Here is a 21111-nt window from a genome sequence, read left to right as displayed (position 1 = left end):
ATCAGGGGTGGTACACACCAGATCTAGCATGATGTTGCACGCGGAGTCGTACAGTAGACTCCAAGGGTCAAAGGTCAAGTCCGGTTGGGACTCGATCCGGTCCAACAACTGCTCGAGCTCGAACCCGCACCGGTGTTGTAGACGACCCAAGCCACTTCCGTACATGCGCAATGAGGAATGTATCTGCTTCCGTAGAAACTTAAACGATAATAAGATTTTAATTAAATTTTCTCCCATAGGCTGTTTCAAATTTAAAGCTCATTAAATTCCAGTCACCATTAAAGAAAATGCGATAATTAGTTAGGTTTAAACCAACCTATTATACATGTATGTAATTAGGACTATTCTAATATATGTTTGCTGTTCAAATACAGTTTTCATCATTTGGTTTTGTTATAAGCGTATTAATGACATATAAAGCTGCAACTATTAGATCTAATAAAGAACAATACACATGATAGTCAAAATCGATCTTTCACCCTACCGTTGTGAAAGAAAGTTTGTTGGCATGTTGCCGTCACTGATAATAGCATAGATGAAATTGTCAACGTCGATCTGTTATCAGGCTCATAATGCACAATTCAACTCAATTAAACATCCTTTTCGGCAAATAGCTATTACTTTAATAAACGAATAATCAAATACTTATTTAGCTATTCGTTGTCACCCCTCGTTAAAACTTATCTTATTTACGACGATAGCATCCAAATCCTAAGGTTTATTGAGACACTCTCGAGTCCGTTTCCCGGGTAGAACCAGGACCTGATTTCTTATGAGATCTCCCTATAATAATCTGTATCATATACAATGGGTCTCATGATATCGGCCCTTCTTATTGGTTGCTAAATTGTGTTACTCTGTGCATGTGATTGTTCTTAAAATAGTATTTTTAGTTATTGGAAAAACGAAAATCTTGCTCATGTTGTTCTTCAAATATTTTTAAATTGTATTAAAAACTAATCGGCTTTTAAAACATTTGATAAAACTACTATTAATACATAAAAAAACTAACATAAGTGTGTGTTACGTAATTTAAAATCATAGCATCACCCTGGATTAAGCATGACCTACTTTCCAATGAACACCGGTACTCATGAAAATGATCGTCGTAATAGTCATAGATAACAATAAAATAAATTACAACTTTAAACATGGAAAAAAACTTTAACTTTTCAGCACATCATGAGGGTTTTTCTTTAAAGGCACCGATACTATGAGGAGGGCCGATACTATGGCATTAAGGAAAACATAAGAACAAACATCAGGCAAACTGATGAAAACTTATTCTAAAACTCATTTCGTTTTGAAAATAAAGTGCAATAAAGTGAGCCTGACGTGTTTGGAAGCGGAGAAAATAACTCAATTTTATTTGATACTCGTGTGATGTCGCATCGAAAAGCACTATAACCGAAAACGGCGAAATCAAATCTTCCAGAGTTCCTGTATTATAATAGCATAGGGCTTATCTTCAATCTAATCGCATATCACAAACGTTTAGGCCTAAGAAAAAATATGTTTGTTTCCACTGACATGGCCTTAAAAATTAGGGAAGGTAGGTAGGCAAATAATTTTATTTTTAAAAATATTTTTTTTTAGAAAATGTCGTACATGGTGCATCTTCTTCTCATTTTTTGTGTACAACTGTATGTACAATAAATTTGGTGATGTATGCAATGCTAAATGGCTTTATTTAAATGCTTTAATGAAATAAAAACTTGCTGTTCATTAATTTTGCATTTGTTGCTTCCCTTATTTCCGAGTTTAATGTTGACTTCTGGCAACGGCTTTAATAGTCCATTTTATGACCAATAAAAGGCATAACTAAAGTCGCAGTAAGCTTGACCCTCAGTGTCTATAGGGATTCAGTGTTTCTATACTTTCTGTTCCTTTGGGATCATGGAGTATATACTATATTATTTATAATTTATAATATATTAAATAGCCCAAAAGCCATGCTAGGGGGACGCGAGTGGTGTTGCATGTAACATTATCACCACTAACAGACCCAATCAAACTGGGTGTGCTATTACCGGTATATATCTTGGATGCAGTTTATGCTTCCAAAGGACCACATTTTCAGATTATATTATGTACTGGTGTCGTGGGGTCTATCTACCAGGGCTAGCGCTGTCCCAAAATTTCTTTGAGCCATTCAGGTTTTTGTTTTTCGATGCGCGAAAACTGGTTTTGAAATAATTACATATACATTTACTATCAACTTGTTTATATTTCTTTTGATGACAACAAGGGCATATCACATATCTTAATGTAACATACATTTTTCAATATAGAAATAATTAGTATGGTACTTGTCAAAGTACAAACATAAGTTATTTAATAGATGTACATTTAATAGGGGTGTCGATTGGTCCAAATTTGAAATCCTGAAAATTAGGCCGGGGGTCTTGGAACCGCAGCCGCGGGAATCCAACAGGAATAAAGGGCAGATCCCCCACCCCATCCAGAGCCCTTACTAATTGTTCTTTTTTATAGTCTTTCCAATTGTATTTTCAGGTGAATACAATTTAAAATATTATAAACCACACCGTCCGTATCACCGCATGTGCATTCGTCATTCTATTTCTTCTATAAAGAACTTCGAAAATAAATTATAACTGACGAAAAAAATGTATCCGAAAACGACAGTCCGAAAAATTGTACGCGTTTGCCACATTAAATAAAATGTGAATATCGTTTGACTGCAGTCATTGCAAACCCTAGCAAATATACAATTTGGTTGACATATTGCTTTACAATAGCAATTTTTGTGGATAAAAAACAACTTAATTATCACCTTTTAATTTCAAACGATAATCGGCAAAAAGGTGTAACATCGTCGAAATAGAACTAATTATTTAATTATCATCCTTTAATTCTGATCGATAGTCGGGAGAAAGGTGTTAAGTATTCAGCTTAGAAATAATTTATTTATTGGTACGCTTCTTTTGATTTGTTAATCTTTAAATACGACGTTTGCCATCGGCCGCTATATTGTTGGCAGACGACAAGATCAACTGACTGTGTATTCCAAGTGTACAGTGTCTGCGCATGAATGACCCAATATTATGTGTGAGCAAACTTATTGCTGATTGGCCAGCTACCACGTGCGCTTCAATAACAATAAAAATGATATGCGGATGACGTAGAAAAGTTTATTGAGCGTCGCCGAAAAATACGCGGTCCGATTTTTTCGAATTTTGGGCTAAACAAAGATAAGGACCGGCGGCAAAACATTAGGTAGGGTCGGGCCACCGGAAACAAACAAATATTTTTGTTACGCCTTATATGCGATATTGTAGACAGTGATCTTTTTAATGGCTGTAAAATACTCTTTGTTAAAGGTACCTAATTGTGACATAATTCGCCCCTTGGTGCAAAAAGGTACCATGTGCCTTCTAATCTCAATGTCACATGGTACATTTTTGTACCAAGGGACGAATTATGTTTGCACGCTGATCAAATGGCAAACGAGGACTATACTGCCTTGTCCCTGTGACCTTACAAGGAAAACGAGACAGATGGCATTTATTATGTTCTATTTTCCGAAAATTGATCACCCGATAAGCTTAAGACGCATAAATGTTAACACCTGAATAATCTCTATTAATTTCTTTCCTCCATTAAGTGTATAATGCAACCAGGAAGATATATTTACGTGGATTCCCTAGAGATTTTTAACAGTGGTTTTCTTTTCGCCCGATATTCATATATAATGATAGTATTAAACAATTAGTACGGTGAATTAGAAATTGCACAATTTTCAATCACCGAAAACAAAATTGCTACGATCAAAATCTAATACGACAGCGTGCGGACTTCACAGGCTCACCTGAGACGACACTTTACGCACATGCATTTAAAACCCTTTTCGCAAAGCGCGGCTCATTTAAATAAGGATTTCCCATAGGAGCCTGTTGAATACAAGGTCACGCCTATCATAATCTTGCATGTGTTATATAAAGATTTATATTTAAACGTTAATACATTTATGCTGATATTTTTACTCAACAATTAAGTCATGGTTTTGGTTTATAAATGTACAAAGGGAGATGAACCTGTTAATTACACATAAAAACGTTTGCTTATTACCGCCCTTTCAATATCATCGATATATTAGCATGGTAGTTTATACATAATCTGAATCGATGCCCAAGAAACTCGTGACATGAGGAAACATGTGCAATAATATATGTTTTAATTTATAACACTTATCTCTTATATTATTTAAATTAATGATTTTTTTTATTAATCTGAGCCTATACATATATATCTATGTGGTAAAAAAGAAGAAAAACTAGTTCATCTATATAATATTTGTAATACAGTTCTCAAATAATGAAAAAACATATTATATACTCCGAAACTTAAACATTTGGAGAAAATTTCGATTAAGACGTACGGAAGCTTGTGAATACCCTTCTTCAAACGCTTATTTTAATAAATTTGACTAAATATCTACATTAGGTCATGATGCAAGTGCGACTTTTTGTACGAAAGTTTGCTAAGTTACTAATAAAAGAAACAATTCATGCACCATATATTTATTTTACGTAAGTGCGAATTGGGCCAGTCATTATGAGGTATGATTGACGAATATTTCCCGCATTTGCGCGGTTCAGACTGGTCAGGAGCTACCATGTCGCTGTAAAGTCACGCGTGTTTAAGTGGTCTCATAAGCGGAAAAGGGTAGATCCTGACCAGACTGTGTCAATATTTGACCGTTGATAATGCTTGTTTCATTTGAGGTATGCTATTTTCGTATTTGTTTTAAGATTTAACTGGCAAGCATATTTTGACCATGGGAATGTATTTTAGGGTCATATGAGCGTGATGCAGACACACTATGCGGAAGAGGCAATATTCGTAAGCAAGGAATTTAGAAACTATACATTGGCTCTTTAACAAGTTTGGTGTTTAGCACGGATAAACACGTTCTTCCTGTGTTTTCTACAAGTTTATCTCAAGTTTATAAGCGTTTTTTAAATATCCAGTGCCCTGGCCGAGAACCGGAAAAATGTGCGGTAATCCGTTGATTACAACTCGAACACCGCTCCACATTTATCAATGTTCAAAGCTACGGTTCATGATATAATAGTTGAGTATGCTTGTCGTTTGATAATAGTAACTTATTCGCAGATTTTTGACTTTTTGAAATACATTGTTGTATAACAAAGAAATATATCTAACAAAAGAAAGTCCCTTCGCAATGGCTCCAACAAAAGACTTCTCGAAAAACAGCGAATGTTCTGCCACAAAACCACGCAGGCTTTTGCAATGGCGATGTAAGCTAAACGCTATGCCGGAAATATACTTTATTTTAATTAAAGATGGAAAACGCTACAGATGTGATTTATATTTTTGCGATGTGATTCAGCAATCAACAAACCGATATTTTAAACATTTGTTGTTAGTCAGATGTGTCGTTCTGCGTGTTCGAATCTTTTGCACACATTCTTATTTGAATGTATAACATTTTTTAAATTGTCATCTTGCCAAACTGTGATAAAGTCCCTTTAATATCATAATTTCAGGTAAGACATCTCTACAGTCATTGTACGCGTAAAAGTTGTTTATCGTCCGCTGTTTGTTTTATTGCTATACAGGCGACAATACAATTTGTATAATTACGTTCGCAGAGACGCGAAAAAAGTTTTAGGCTCGTGAACTTGGGTGATTTTGAGGGCACTTGCGAACGTTAACACTTTTTAAAAGGCGTATTATCCATATAACAATGAACTATGATTACGGCAAAAAGAAAATCGCAATTACACAAACTAAAGAGTGTTGGATAACTTTCATGTTAAGGCCTGAATACTGGTGTATAAACATTTCGGCTTTTAGAAGGATGCAGTAATAGTAAACACTAGTTTCAAATCTTAAATAAACAAAAACAACATATTAACAGTATAAACGGCAAATCGTAGATTACCTGTAATTTCGGCGTGTACGATTGCCACACAATCGAGTTCCGGTTCCGACCCTCATAGTCCGTGCGCGACATGTGCGGCCGGCCGGCGAAGTCGCTTCCGCGCGTCACCAAGGCCTCAAACACGCTCTCGTAGCTGCTGAGAACTACTACTTCCTCCCCAAATAGATTGAACCTGAAGACGGAACCGTACTTCCGGTACCAGTCGGTCAGGACTATATGCGTTTTGGACAAATCGAATATGTTACCAACGATCGGTAGTCGACCGTCGACAGCGGGTATGTCACCGTACTGACGGTGGTTTTTTGCGCATGCGCTGTACAGATGTGTTAGGAGTAAAACGACGGCGATGGCGCCGATAATGAACGTCAGCATGGCCGCTGTTTGGCGCGGATACTGTGAAAAGATCAACACATCTGCTCATGAACAGTGCATACGAAAAAGTATGAATGGCCAATTGAATATCCATCAGACAAATAATAATTACGATGACCGAAATAACAATTTACTACATCCGCATCGTCTTCCTCCTTTTTCTAATTATCATCATATACTTCTGCTACTGTTGCTGCTGCTACTGCTTCTGCTGCTACTGCTTGTACTACTACAATAACTTCTACTGCTCCTGCTACTACTTCTTACCTACATAAGGAACATCTTCATCGTCACCATCATTGTCCTTCTTCTCCTCCTCATCATCATCATCTTCTTCTTTTTCATGATCATCATCATGATCATGATGATGATGATGATGATCATCATCATCATCATAATCATCATCATCATCATCATCATCTTCACCACCATCATCATCATCATTAGCAATATAAAATACATAAAAAACATCCAAATAACCACCGAATTACTCACAACGCCATCAAATTGAAAGGGACATTATTACAGTTCCGGGCTGGGTTAAAAAAAAGTTACTTTGCACCCGAAATTGCTTTTAAAACCAGCGACTTAGAAACAACGTATGATTTGAACAGGTAAGAAATAATTTCTTGACTCCAAACGCTTTGACAGTCTTCCTTTAGTCATATCAGTCTAATTAATACGACTTGGGTTTCACTGTGAAAAAAAGCACTTATCTATTGGGTACATCCAAAGACGACACATGTAATATCCTTTCAAAATCACAAAGTGACTTATCTGAAATTATTTTAATGCATAAATATTCATGTATAAAATGGAACAGCTTTGTTAATACCGCGTGTAAGAAGGGATTTTCTATCGGAGTGAAATTCCGGATAACAACTTTTTGTGAATTCGTTTAATCTAAATTTAAAACAATGTTATTTAGTAACTAATTCTTTATCATGATTAATATTAGCTAAAGAAACTTCAGCGTACAATTTATATAGTATTGACATACCTGTACGCTGAAGCCAACCCTGTATCGAAAGTCAACCAGAGTCGTAACATATTGATGTCACGCTATAAATCAAAGAAAGCTCATTTTCCTGAATACATTTCTACGTATATTGGTGAATGAATATAAATTACTGCATCGGGGAATATTTTAAGGTTAAGGTTAGATGAAAATAACTCTCATAAGTCTGAAATTCACAATTTTGACGCCATTGTCGCTTTGTCAGGTGACGAGTTTTCATTTGGATACTTTCGGTTCGACCTTAACATTTTTTGCTGAAATTGTAAACATTACTTTCGTTTAATGAAATCTATTATTTGTGGATTAGGTAGTTTTAATTAATATTTACCTTGAGTTTGTATTTACACAACAATTTGTTTTCAAAACACGCCAAAATAATCTAAAATACCGGGAAATGTCATTCTTAATTTGAAAACACTTGAGCACATGGTATGTTACTAAAAATAGAAATAACGTCATATGACCGTGAAATCTCGGGAGATTCGCATTTCAAGAAAGTCTGTCACATCGCTGTTTTTCTCGATATGTAAGAGCAGAATAGATAAATTTTAAATGTTGAAGATGGTATTTTGTGAAAGAATATATCAGTTAAATGTGAAAAATGTCAATCTTTCCGATCAAGTGGTTGATAAATTTGGACCAATAACTGCATTTAAATGCTGTTTTGGACCGGTCTTTGTTAACTGTGAACTTTTTGGGAATTTCTGGTTGACTTTCCTAAAGGGGTTGGTCCATAACTATAAAGTCGCGCTTGTCAAAAATCATAAAAAGCGACATTTAAAGATATGGTAGCCAGAATTAACTAGATTAATATATTCTTGGAATACATATGGAATGAGTTTCCTTAATAGTGACATTCGAACTAAAAAGTACGAACCATGATTGCAGACAAAAACACACAAAAGACATTGTTATTAATCATTAATTTAATGTTGTTTAGATTCTATAAATAACTACCGGTACTCGTATTATCATAATCGTTATACTGGATATATAATATTGTTTTCTAAATTTACACGCTTATCTACCTATAGTAAGTTATACGTAGAACAATAGCAAATACATGACATTATAAACTGCATTGATATTGATACTGGGAAAACATGTTAATATATTATTACAAAATCACGCCGGAAACCGAAACACAACATACAGTGGCCACTGCATGGGTGGAAACGATGCAACGGCTAATTCATTGGATGTAAAATCATACTTACGACCCAAGGCAAAGCAAGTAGAATAGTTCCCTATGATACGAATAGCATTCGCCTGTACGTACGCGCTCGTAAATCTACATACTCCAAGGTTATGTTAAATTGTGTATGTTCTACTATGTAAGGTGAAGGTCGCCGGTATTGAAGGTGAAGTTTATTCATGTATATACATGAGACCTAAAGGGAGGTAATCACTTTCGAAACAGATTACAGTATATAACAGATCTAAAAATAGGTTATGAGTCGTCTACCTTTTGAACTCTTTTGCCGCTTGGTTGAGCACTTTGTGTTAGTTAATGTATACATTTACAACGCATTAACCTCAGATGTAAACATTTACGAAAGCATTGTTGCGAAGTATTTGATAATGTATCGTACTCAGGGAAAAGCCTTTACGTAAACTAGGTTTAAAGTGGTTTTAATATTTGATTAGGGTGCTCATAGGCTGGTGGTTTTATTCTGTCCTATGGCAAATATTTGAACTAACTCATGAATAGACTGCACATGTATACAGAATATCAATACACCAAATGTGCGGTTAGCGATTAGCTTTCAACGGAGCGAGGTATGTTATATTTTAAACTGTTTTCATGTAAATGTTGATTTTAAATGACGAAAATCTAATGCAAATACTTTTCATTCACGTTAAACGTTTTGTTATAGTAGATTCTACTAGAAGCCGATTTTTAAAGACGGAATAAATTAAAACGCACATGGGTTTGAGACTACTGTTTTTTTGTCTTGTGTATTTATGTGAATTACTTAGTAATAGATACTGTATTGATGTTGACACATTTCTATTAACGAAATAATTGTCATTATATAAATATTTCTTTATGTAGCTGCTAATAATAATCATGATTAATAAAACAATTAAATTAACATCACGCTGTCCTACATTTCGACCTTTAGAAACTAGTACAGGTCTAAAATCGAAGTTTTCTAGCGTAGACATTATATATATATATAGATAGATAATTTCAGTTACAAAATACTTTCTGTAGAAGCACCAACTTTATGTCCGATAACAATAACTGCAATAAATACAATACTAGCATACTCAACAACAGCTACAATAAAAATACAGCAACAGCAACAACAACTACGAAACTACTACTACTACAACTTCTGCTGCTACTACTGTTACTACTACTACTACTACTACAACTACAACATCAACAACTACTACTACTACTACTACTACTACTACAACTACTACTTCTACTTCTACTACTACTTCTACTACTACTACTACTACTACTACTACTACTACTACTACTACTACTACTACCACTACTACTACTACTACTACCTCTACTACTACTACTACTACTACTACTACTACTACTACTACTACTACTACTACTACTACTACTACTTCTACTACTACTACTACTACTACTACTACTGCTACTACTACAACTACTACTGCTACTACTACTACTACTACCTCTATCACTACCACTAATACTAATACAACTACTACCACTTATACTATTACTACTACTGCTACTGCTGCTACTGTTATAGTTACTACGTCAACTACTAGACATACTATATATACGTATACTTTTTTTCGCAAATTTAAAATCTTTGTTTGTTTGATTCGCTGATAAACATTTGCTTTAGTATTTTTTTCAAAATGTCAGCCTTATTTGTTTAGTGGCCATGTATTGTTGTACAGTTTTATACTGATGTTTCTGCAAACTTTAATCGCACAGAAGATATTTGGAAATGTTTATAAAAGCTAGAAACAATGAGATGAGTTCCTTTATGATACATGCATAGTCAGTTATAATTGTTGGGTGATATTTACTTAGCCATGGTTCACGAAAGTCAAGGACGGTCCCTCCTCACATTGTATGCTGGTAATTAAATACATTTTGTATAAATATTCAATTTTGAACACATTGTGAACAGAATTACAAACTCATTTGAACACTTCAGTGATCATGAAGGCTTGATAGTAAAAATACAGATAAGAATGTTTCTTATCTTTTTCATTTATCAGTACTCTGCCTACTCAACGAAATATTCGTTTTCGGTTCATTAAATTTGACCAAGACTCACCAAAACATGCATGTGTAAAAACGAACCCTTTAACCAATGTATGCCTAGTGGACTCTCCCATCCTTCTAAATTGGATCAATTTATTTCCATAATTAGGGATGTCTAGTATATTTATTTCTATATTTAGAATATTTCTTACAGAAATTCCTTTAAGCAAACAACGCAGACCCTGATGAGACGCCGCATCATGCGGCGTCTCATCTGGGTCTACGCTGTTTGCCAAGGCCGTTTTTTCTAGACGCTAGGCATAAATGGGTTAAAAAAACACGAAATATATTCAAAAAGTATTCAAAATCATCCAATAGCCAAACGATATTTTAAAGTGCGCGATGTAAGCAGTGATGTAGATACATGCAAGTGACGATTCCAACGACATCTGCCCGGCGCATTCAATGGACGAAGCGCGACTCCGTTTTCTAGAGACGCTGACCGCCGGCTTGGAGAGCATGCTGCGTACCGGAAGTCACGCCGACACCACCATCGTCGTCGACGGCAGGGTGTTCCCCTGTCATAAGGTGAGTGCAGCCGTACTGAGACTACATGTAAATGTTAGGCAGAAAGTTTTGTTTCAGTTAAATAATAGAAGCAGCAAGTCAAATGTAGATGTGTATAACTTTGACTAAATTCAGAATAAATATATACACATCCAGATGGTAAAAAAATTAAGATACTAAGCTAAAGCACATCACGCACAGCATTATACACACATGAATACATATACTGGTCCCGGTTTCTCGAAAACTCCTAAGCCTGTTATAACAGGATTTGCTTAAGCTCACCTTTGTATAGTGCAATTCAGTGTGATTTTTTTTACATTTTAAAAGCTTTATCTAATATTTGTAATGCGACCCTAAGAACATAAATACTGTTTTGTACAACTTAAGCAACTTGACAAATATTAATATGATGACCATCATTTTGAAGAGAGGTAACCAATACCCAATGGTTGGTATTTATTACATTTACGAACTGTGTCAGCAGTATTCATTATGAAGTCGTTTTCGCCAAATTTGCGTAAATTTCAATGCATTTCTTTATCCAAAGCTTCAATTAATATTCCACTAATCTGTCCTACCTAGTTACCATCTGAATGAGTTGCTTAGTTCAAATATTTTAGGGACAAAATCGGTAAAAAAAAATATTTCAAGGGAAAACTAGTTCTATGATAAGGTTTTTCAATGACAAAATCGTTATAAACTGAGGTACAGTATTTCAAGAACATAGTCATGACATACTGTGATATTTCAAAGACAAATAGTTATATACTGTGTCATTTCAAGGACAAAACCGTTTTGGTTAGTGGCTTTTCAGGTGAAATTTGTTATGTACTGTGGTACAAGGACAAAATCGTTCTGAGATATTTCAATATTTGTAATTAAATGTATAAATGGAGACAACATATATATTATTGGTTCACCTTACTATGTTATATAATGCTATTTAATAACAGATACATATGAACCTCGCTCTGGGAAAACAGGGTTTAATGCGTGTGCGTAGAGTGTCGACACAGATTAGCCTTTTAACTTCGCACAGGCTAATAAGGGACATCACTTAACGCTTTTGATGAAAAATTCAAATATAGGCGGAAAGTGTCGCCCCGGACACGCCCTATTTTCCCAGAGCGCGGCTCAATTATAAAATGTTTGTCTGTATCTGGTTTTATTAACAACAGAGTAGTATAACAAATGCGGTCACATCTCTTTTTTTATTTGTCTGGTCGGCTCTGATTTGAACATGGATCGTGAAAACTAAACAAATTTGATACGTATCATTGGAACACTGTTTGATGGCAAAAGCATTCATGAGTGTGTTTTACCAGGTTAATACGCTATTACGACGTAAAAAGCAGTATTCATGGGGATTGATTTAAGTTTTTGTTTTACCGATACTATCGCATGATGGTGCGAATGCACACAACTCTAGCAGGCTCGATTTACTATTTTATAAACATCAACCGCAGAACAACGTGCATGTTTGTAGTTTCGTCACACAGTTTTGCATTAACCTTGTTCTTTAGCCTAACTCTGTGCAAACGGTGCTTAATGCATGTATGTTAAGTGTCGTGCCAGATAAGCCGTTGCAGTCCACACAGGCATTGCAGTGACGACAGATTTCCGCCTTGTCTCGATTTTCATTAAAAAAATAATTTCTTTAAACGAAAATTTCGATTAAAGCGGAAGTTTCGTTCCTGATTAGCCGGTTGGACAACACAGACTAATTTTGGGCGACACTGTAAGCCCCGTGTTTACAGACCGAGGCATAATCGTTATTGGTTACGATCGCCTGCTTTAAAATAATACTGTTTTCTTGCACACTATGTTCACGATAATATGATGCGATAATCGACCAAACGGAAATCACTATACAGACTTTGTGGAAATTGTTTGAAAATAATGACAGTAGGATAATATTTATTGTTGCAGAAATTCACAGCTATGATTTAATTTACTCATGTCGATTATTTCACTTGAGTATGGTGAATAAGCAACTGTTTCATTGGCAGAAATACTTTTTAGTACAGACAACAGTTGCATATTTGAATGTCCTCTTTAAACAAAAATATTATTGAGAACAGCGTTACCATTTTCACTATCTAGCGTGCAACTATTATCTCTCTGATTTTGAAATGGGGGGGGGGGGGGGGCATGCAGGATACCGCTATGTATGTCGTCCATCCGTGCGTTAGATGCGGGCGTTTGTTAACTTTTTCTTTTAACGATTTCTGCTTTTGAACCGATTGATAAACTTAATTTTCATAGGGGTGATCCGTTGTGATAGACCCTCTTTAAAAGTAGAACAAATTGTTTCGTTCCGTATCAATTGTCGGTTTCTTGGGCAATAAATAGATATTAAAAATGAAAACGACAACATTTCTGAAACACAGGGGTCAAAAGTTTAATATTTGGAGTAAAACATCTGCTTTAGTGGTCCTTTACTAAGTTTGTTCAATTCATTTCCATGAATTCGAAAGTGACTAAACCCAAAGGTCAACTGATAAATATATTTTTGTAAAGCAAAATAAATATAAAAATATTATCTTAAATGGCAAGGCCCAAAGATGTTATTTTTGCATATAACATGGTATGGGGGCCCTATACAAAGTTCGTTTAAATCATTCCCATAGCGACTTAATTGGTTCCGCCCTTTGTGACACTTGTAAATTAAATGTTTCCCTCAGATGTATAGAGACAAAAGGTTAGAAACACCGACACCGAGAAACACCAAAGCCCAACAATCGGATGTGTAACATCACATTATGGTCCTGTACCAAGTTGTTAAAATAATGTCCCGAGGTTCAAACATTTTCCTACCCGTCGGGTTACTTGTTTCCCATTTATGTATATAGTGAAAATATAACAACTCTTCTCTCTCTGAAAGCGCAATTCCCAAAGGTTTGGTACTTGGAATGGAGCAGCGCAGTGTGGTCTTCTACCAAGTTTGTGCAAATCATGTCCCTGAGTTGAAAATTGCCCCCCCCCCCCCAATCTGGATTACTTGTTTACCCCATATGTTTATAGCGTAAACTCTAACAAACATTTTGTGAAACCGCAAGGTCAAAAGATTCCGTATCTGAAATTTAATATTGTATGGCGGACCAATACCAAATTTGTTAAAATCATTCCACAAAATCGGCCCCGCCATGGAGGAAACTTGTTTCCCGTATATGTATACAGTGAATACTCAACATTTGTAATTTGTTTTGTAGCTTGAGACTCCTCCTTTTATTCTAATCTGGGGGTCTAATTTGGTCCCACCTCGTTTTTTTATCAAATATGTATCATGGCCACGAGGAAGAAAAGCAGATTGTCTTGTTTTGCAACAGTGTAATCTTGTGAAGAATTAAGACGTCATATTTTTTTAAAAACTCACATAACTTGCTGATAATATAAGTCCTTGTATTGCCCAATCTTAAAGGTCTCTTACTTCGACGAAGTCATAAGGAAAATAAGACAGATAAGACATGAAGAAACATTATCATGTAACTGAAAGAACATCTCACCATAAAAACACGGGGCATTTTCAGTAAAAACAGTTAAACCGTCAATCACTACATGGAAACTAAGTACTTCTCGAATAGGGATAATTGGTCAGTAATCTATAATTGGTAACATTAATAAATATTACTGAGTAAATACCATAATTAAATTAACACTCTACCCAGTGAATATTGCTCAAGGTAATTATTGATGTTTAATGTGATGTGAATTCAGGTGGTGTTGAGTGCGATGTCACCGTACTTTGAAGCGATGTTCAACCACGACATGATAGAGACGCGCGGGGGCATTGTCACCCTGTACGACATAGAGCCCGACGTATTTGACTGTCTATTGCGATACATGTACACAGGTAGGTATTTTGTTACATGCCATTGTATTGCATACTATTTAAAACACATACCGCTTACGCAAAGTAACAGATTCGACGACTAGTTTTAATGTACACATAATTTCGCACCCGATTCTTTCGAATATGAAGCCACTGCTTTTGAGCGAAAGTTGTATCGTAATTATGCCTTATAGATTGAAATTGTGCTTGTTTACTTGTTATTATCTTATGTAAGTTATGTTACAAATTTCCTAAGTTATGTCCCCTGTTCAACATACAATTGAGCATCGCTCTGGGAAAATGGGGCTTAAATAATGTGCGTAAAGTGTGTACCCAGAAACTGAAAAAAATCCAGTTAAGGCGGTAATTGTCGTCCCAGATTTGCCTATGCAGTCCGCTAAACGCGGCCTCAAATATAACGTTTTCATTATGCTCCCCCAAAATTTATTTTGGGGGGGAGCATATAGTCGCCGCTTCGTCTGTTCGTCCGTCCGTCCGTGCACAATTTTTGTCCGGGCTATTTCTCAGCAACTAATGACCGGAATTCAATGAAACTTTATGGGAAGCTTCACTACCAAGAGGAGATGTGCATATTATCAGCGGGTTATGGTCGGATGATTTTTCAAAGAGTAATGGCCCTTTGAAAATTTCTATAAAAAAATTATTGTTCCCCCAACTACTGTGCCCTCAAGACGTTTCCTTTTATCTGAATATATAGTGCAATATTGTGACAAAAAAAACTTTGGGGAGCATCACCCGTCTCCGACGGTTTCTTGTTTTCCTTCAGGTGTCGAGGTGGTTGATCACAATAACGCGGAGCAGATCTTCAAGGCCTCGTCCATGTTACAGATACCCTGTCTCCAGCAGCGATGCGAGGACTTCCTTCTGACCCAAGTGTCCAAGGACAACTGTCTCGGGATCTGGAAGATCGCCAGGGCGCACAATTGCAAAAACCTCGCGGAAATAACTCTTATCAGCATTGTAGAACATTTCCCAGAGATATGTAATTCGGACGATTTTCAAAGTTTGGAAGTGGATGATATGGTGGCGCTGTTAAGCAGCGAGTCACTCGCAGTTCCGAATGAGGAGAGCGTCTGTGATGCTGTGGTGTCATGGCTGAAGTTTGAACCCTCCCGCCAATCTCATTGTGCAGCCATATTCGAAGTCCTCAGATTGCCGTTGGTGACTCCGGAATATCTTTTCTGTCTTTTAGAAGAAGATTTAAACATGGGTGACAAGGCTAGCGATTGCATTCAAGACGCGTTTAAGTTTCACTTGTTTCCTTCGAGGCGAGCACATTTCTCTTCCAAACGGTTCCAACAACGTAGGCATAGCGAGCGGAATGACTGTTTGGTAATTATAGGCGGCTTACTTAAAACAGTTCCCCGGTTCCAGACGACAAAAGAGGTCGTCTGCTACAGTTTTCAGCAGCAGCAGTGGTTCTATTTGCCGTCAATGCCATACGATCCAGGCTACGAATTCGCGGTCTGCTCGCACGGGTCGGATATCTACGTATCCGGCGGTTGGTTGAAGCTGCAAGGGTTGGCCGTCTACAAATCTGAGCAAAACAAGTGGATCGTCTGCGACACGATGACCAATGGCCGGTGTGGTCACTGCATGGTCGCCACTACTAACGCCATTTACGTATTTGGCGGCAGAGACGGGACGGCGCCTGCGTTGACTAATATAGAAGAATTTGACCTCAGGTCGAAGAAATGGCGAATCGCTGGCGAACTGATTTTAGGCATTAGATCAATGTCGTCTGCCGTCGCCGGTGAGGCTGTGTTCTTATTCGGTGGGATCACCGAAACTGATAAAGACTCTGACAAAGTGCAGTGTTTTGACACTCGTTTCGGCACTGCAACAATCATTGGCGATCTTCCTTTTGCATGTCGGATCACACGCTCTGTTACCGTAGATAAACAGGTGTACATTATCCTCCCCGATGGACGGGTAGTATCACTTGACGATTCGTTCACCTCTCGAAAAGCAATCAAGTCTCTATCAGAACTTTCGTTTTCTTTTGACACGGAAGACTCCGACCGTCCTGCATCGCAGATTCCCTTGACCTCCCTTAGGGTGTCTCCTCTCCTACCCTCCCCATCCTCACCGAAAAACTTCCCTGTTCGGGTCACAGAGAAGGAAAACGCGCTCGGAAAAGTTGCTGGTAAGATAAGTGGCTTCAACCAGCATCATTTTGAAGCGATCCAGCACAACGGGAAACTTCACTTGGTCGGCGGCAAGACCCCAGACAACACGATCTTGCGAGATATAGTGGTGGTTGACCCAGACGGATGTAAGATGGTAGGGCAGATAGAAATGCCGGCCGCAAGGTGGTGTTTCGGTTGTGAGAAAATTGTCATTCGTAAGGAGTACCTCCAGAATGCAATAGGGGTTGTGTAATATATATTGTTATACATTGTTTTTTCGATTGTGTCAACAATATCATTTTACTTTTTTTTTAACAATAACTATTATTAATTAATGTATTACATTACCTTCTGATATCGACCCGATAACACCTACAAACAGTTTTGTTAGGTCACTGTCCGATAACACAAATTAAGCCCCGCCCACATTTGCGATTGTCATGCAATGTCTTTTGATTCTATTGTCACATTCAATTGATACTATTTTTGTTGGAGGTTTAAACATGTTGATGAATGGGGGGCATCGTGATTTCAACAGTGCTGAAGAGAAAATTAGTAAATAGTACACATCATCAATATGAGTGCAAAAGTATATGATGAAATAAGAAAACGTCAATGTAATAAAATCGCTTCAATACCATTTCAAGTCGAACAATCGCCATCTACTGTAACTAACATGCATGTTTAATTTTCTTATTTTAAAGCCTCATCTTTCGATCCAAAATTCACAATCATGACAATATCAACTGTGATAATAAGCGCGTAAATCATTGTTCAGCTGGCGTGTTCGCTGTGTTGGCAACGGGGTAACACATCTCATTGTACATCACAATTGTGCTTACGCTTGTGCTTGCAGCCATTAAATTAACACAACGTGTAGCTTTGCAATACATCTACGTCAATTAAAGACACTTATTAAGAATTCCGCTGGTAATCATTAAAAATTCGTACGAATTAATTGTTTGTGTTGTTTTATAGTTTTTACAATTAACACATTTGAATGAGGCTGTCCGCACATACTGAAGTGTGCTGTATGTGTTTGTTTATGAAACATATTGTAGTTGTTTAATGCTTTATCTCACGACAAGTAACACTTTCTCGCTTCAAGTTTTTGTTTATTGATTAACTATGTGCTAAAATGATGTATTGATTAAGTATGTGCTGAAATGATATATTTATTCAATATGTGCTAAAATGAGATTATGTATTACTTTATCAAGAACTATTTCATATGTTAATAACGTATCGATCCATGTTGACCTTATTAGGTTGTCTCATTTACATGTTGTGCAGTACTGTAAATTGCTAAATTTTAGCGAGTTTTATGTTGATTTAATTATTTTTGTCATAATTTTTTGAGTATAGAATTTGCATTATAATTTAAATACATAAATACCGTCTTATAATAGAAGATTGATATTGGACTCGGATGAATATCGGCAGGAGAGCATCGGCAAGCCTCGACTTACTTTTGCCGTTATCATCTTCGTTGGATATCATTATCTGTTATCATATTCTCTGTTACTGACTTACTTTTTTACCGATGATATTTTAAACATATTTTGTTTCGCGAATTCTTTCCGTGCATGTTGTTGTAACACTATTCATTTATTTAAATAATGCTAGTATATTGGTGGACAAATTGTACAAATATCATTATGTAAGTATATTGGGTGACTAGTGATACACATATAATAATGTTAATATATTGGATGACTAATGTCACACATATAATAATGTACGTATATTGTTGGACTAACGGTACAAATATAAGAATGTAATTATATTGGGTGACTAATGAAACAAATATGATACTGTACGTATATCGAATTACTAATGATTCAACTATAAATATGTTAGTTTATTTGTTTACTAATGCTACAGATATAAAAATATAAGTATATTGGGTGATTGGTTAAACTACTTAACGTTTAGAAATGTCAATTTAGGAGAAATTCAAAATTGAAATGTTATTTCTGTGTAATGAACATACCGTTTGTCCCTTCTTTTTGGAGTAAAATTTAATAATTATCCCAAAGAAACAAAATGTCCTCTATCATATTTATCGTCATTTTCTGTGACATTACACAGATCGTTTTCTTTCTCTTGAAATATTTGACAATTCTTTTTATCACGCCCCATATCTGTACCCGTTTTAAGCTTACCTGAGAGCAATGTGCTTATGGTGAGCTTTTGTGTTCGCGTTTTGTCTGTCGTACGTCATGTGTCGTCATCATTTGCATTTTAACGCTCTGGAGGCCACATTTAATGACCGATCTTCATGAAATTTGGTCAGGAGATTTTTGCCAACGATATCTTGGACGAGTTCAAAAAGAGTTCCGGCTGGTTAAAAAACATGGCCGCCAGGGGGCAAGGCATTTTCTATTAAATGGCTGTAGTAAAACCTTGTTTATACTCTAGAGGCCACATTAATTGTCCGATCATCATGAAACGTGGTCAGAAGTTTTATTACAATTATATCTTAAACGAGTTCGAAAATGGTTCCGGTTGGTAAAAACACATAGCCGCCAGAGGGGCGGGGCATTTTTTTAAATATGGATATTGTAAAACTTGCTAGCACTCTAAAAGTCAAAATTATGGTCCAATCTTTATGAAAATTTCTCAGAACATTTGTTCGAATAATATCCTGAATGAGTATGAAAATGGATGTTGTCAAATGAAAAACATGGCCGCCATGGGGCCTGGCATTTTTCTTAATATGTCAGTGGTAAAAATTTGTTAACACTCTAGAGGCGATATTTATTGTCTGATCATCATGAAGCTTTGTCAGAAGATATTTACCAATTATGTTTTGGGCGAGATCGAAAATGGTTCCGTTTGGATGAAAAACATGGCCACCAGGGGGCGGGCGTTTTTCCTTGAATGGCTAAAATAAAAATTTGTTATAATTCTAAAAGTCACATTTATTGTCCAATCTTTATGAAACTTGCAGAACATTTGTTTTAATACTATTTTGTATGAATTTAAAAATGGTTCATGCCTGTTGAAAAACATGGTCGTCAGGAGGCTTTGCATTTTTTCCTAATATGGCTTTTTATGTGAATAGTTAAACCTTGTTAACACTCTAGAAGCAACATTTATGATCTGATCTTAATGAAACTTGGTCAGAAGATTTATCCCAATGATATCTTGGACGAGATCAAAAATGGTCCCGGTTGGTCGTAAAACATGGCCGTTAGTGGACGGGGCATTTTTTCTGATATGGCTTTAGTAAAAACTTCTTAACACTCTAAAAGTCACATTTATTGTCCAATCATCATGAATTTGGTAAGAAAATGTGTTCCGGTCTATTGAACAATTTGGCCGCAAGGGGGCGGGCAATTCATCCTCATATGGCTTTATTAAACCTAGTTAGCTCTCTACACGTTAAATGTATAGTTCACTTGTCAGGAAACTTGGTAAGAACATTTGTTCTTATGTTATATTGGGCGGCACAGAACAGGTCAGTTCCTTTGTATCTCAGGTGAGTAACTTTGTGCCTTTCAAGCCCTCTTAAATAAAAAATATGGTATGAATTTAAGATCCTTAAAACATTGCGTGTTAATGGTGTATTGAATCTGTTTTGAACTAAATCTCATTTTGACAATACAAAAACTTTGTACAGAACGTATTTATTTATAGCAGATCTGTTTGCACGGAAAATTACTGTTAATAAACTATTATGCTTCTAAAAGTTCTTACATCAGTGCTCACTAGGGCTATGAAGGTCGTACGAAAAAATAATAATACGACGCACTTTTTTTTAATACTGTTTCAACGAAATGCATTTAACGTATTTTTGTTATTATTTTGACATACATAATCGTAGTGTATACATTTATTTATTTATTTACAATCGCGTGTAATGGTCTATATTTTATGGCTTATTGCCACGCTTTCAATTTTGTTATTTCAAATGTTAATTCTTCAGGTAGTGTATTGTTATAGCTTGTTTAGGTATTGTTTTATACATGCTTACTCTTTATGTTGTAATACTATTATATTAGTCTTAAATAAAAGTGAAAAATA

The 21111-nt window shown here is 36.1% G+C and overlaps 2 protein-coding genes across 4 annotated transcripts in view; one reads left to right on the top strand and one right to left on the bottom strand.

Annotated features, from left to right (window-relative positions):
• The window catches only part of LOC127844861 (cytochrome P450 2U1-like), an 18846-nt gene extending 10164 nt beyond the window's left edge, over positions 1-8682 (bottom strand). The window contains exons 1-4 of one of the 2 annotated variants that reach the window (XM_052375392.1): positions 8537-8672; positions 6569-6637; positions 5930-6322; positions 19-198 (exon numbers count right to left, since the gene is read on the bottom strand). In XM_052375392.1, the coding sequence (XP_052231352.1) occupies positions 19-198; positions 5930-6301 (552 nt within the window). In that variant the 5' untranslated portion in view covers positions 6302-6322; positions 6569-6637; positions 8537-8672. Of the gene's footprint in view, positions 1-18; positions 199-5929; positions 6323-6568; positions 6638-8536 lie in introns of both variants that reach the window. The other variant, XM_052375393.1, reaches the window with a different exon arrangement.
• Positions 4654-21111, top strand: LOC127844860 (kelch-like protein 24). 2 transcript variants are annotated; one of them, XM_052375391.1, is made up of 4 exons: positions 4654-4745; positions 10927-11118; positions 14818-14953; positions 15720-21111. In XM_052375391.1, the coding sequence occupies exons 2-4, from the start codon at positions 10996-10998 to the stop codon at positions 17333-17335; spliced, it is 1875 nt and encodes a 624-aa protein (XP_052231351.1). In that variant the 5' UTR covers positions 4654-4745; positions 10927-10995; the 3' UTR covers positions 17336-21111. The 2 variants fall into 2 exon arrangements, with proteins under 2 accessions (XP_052231351.1, XP_052231350.1); XM_052375390.1 differs by lacking the exon at positions 4654-4745 and adding an exon at positions 8800-9098.

Source organism: Dreissena polymorpha, chromosome 9, assembly GCF_020536995.1.
Source record: "Dreissena polymorpha isolate Duluth1 chromosome 9, UMN_Dpol_1.0, whole genome shotgun sequence".
Classification (NCBI taxonomy): domain Eukaryota; kingdom Metazoa; phylum Mollusca; class Bivalvia; order Myida; family Dreissenidae; genus Dreissena; species Dreissena polymorpha.
Note: the sequence above shows the minus strand (reverse complement) of the source record. Positions and strands in the feature narration are given on the sequence as shown.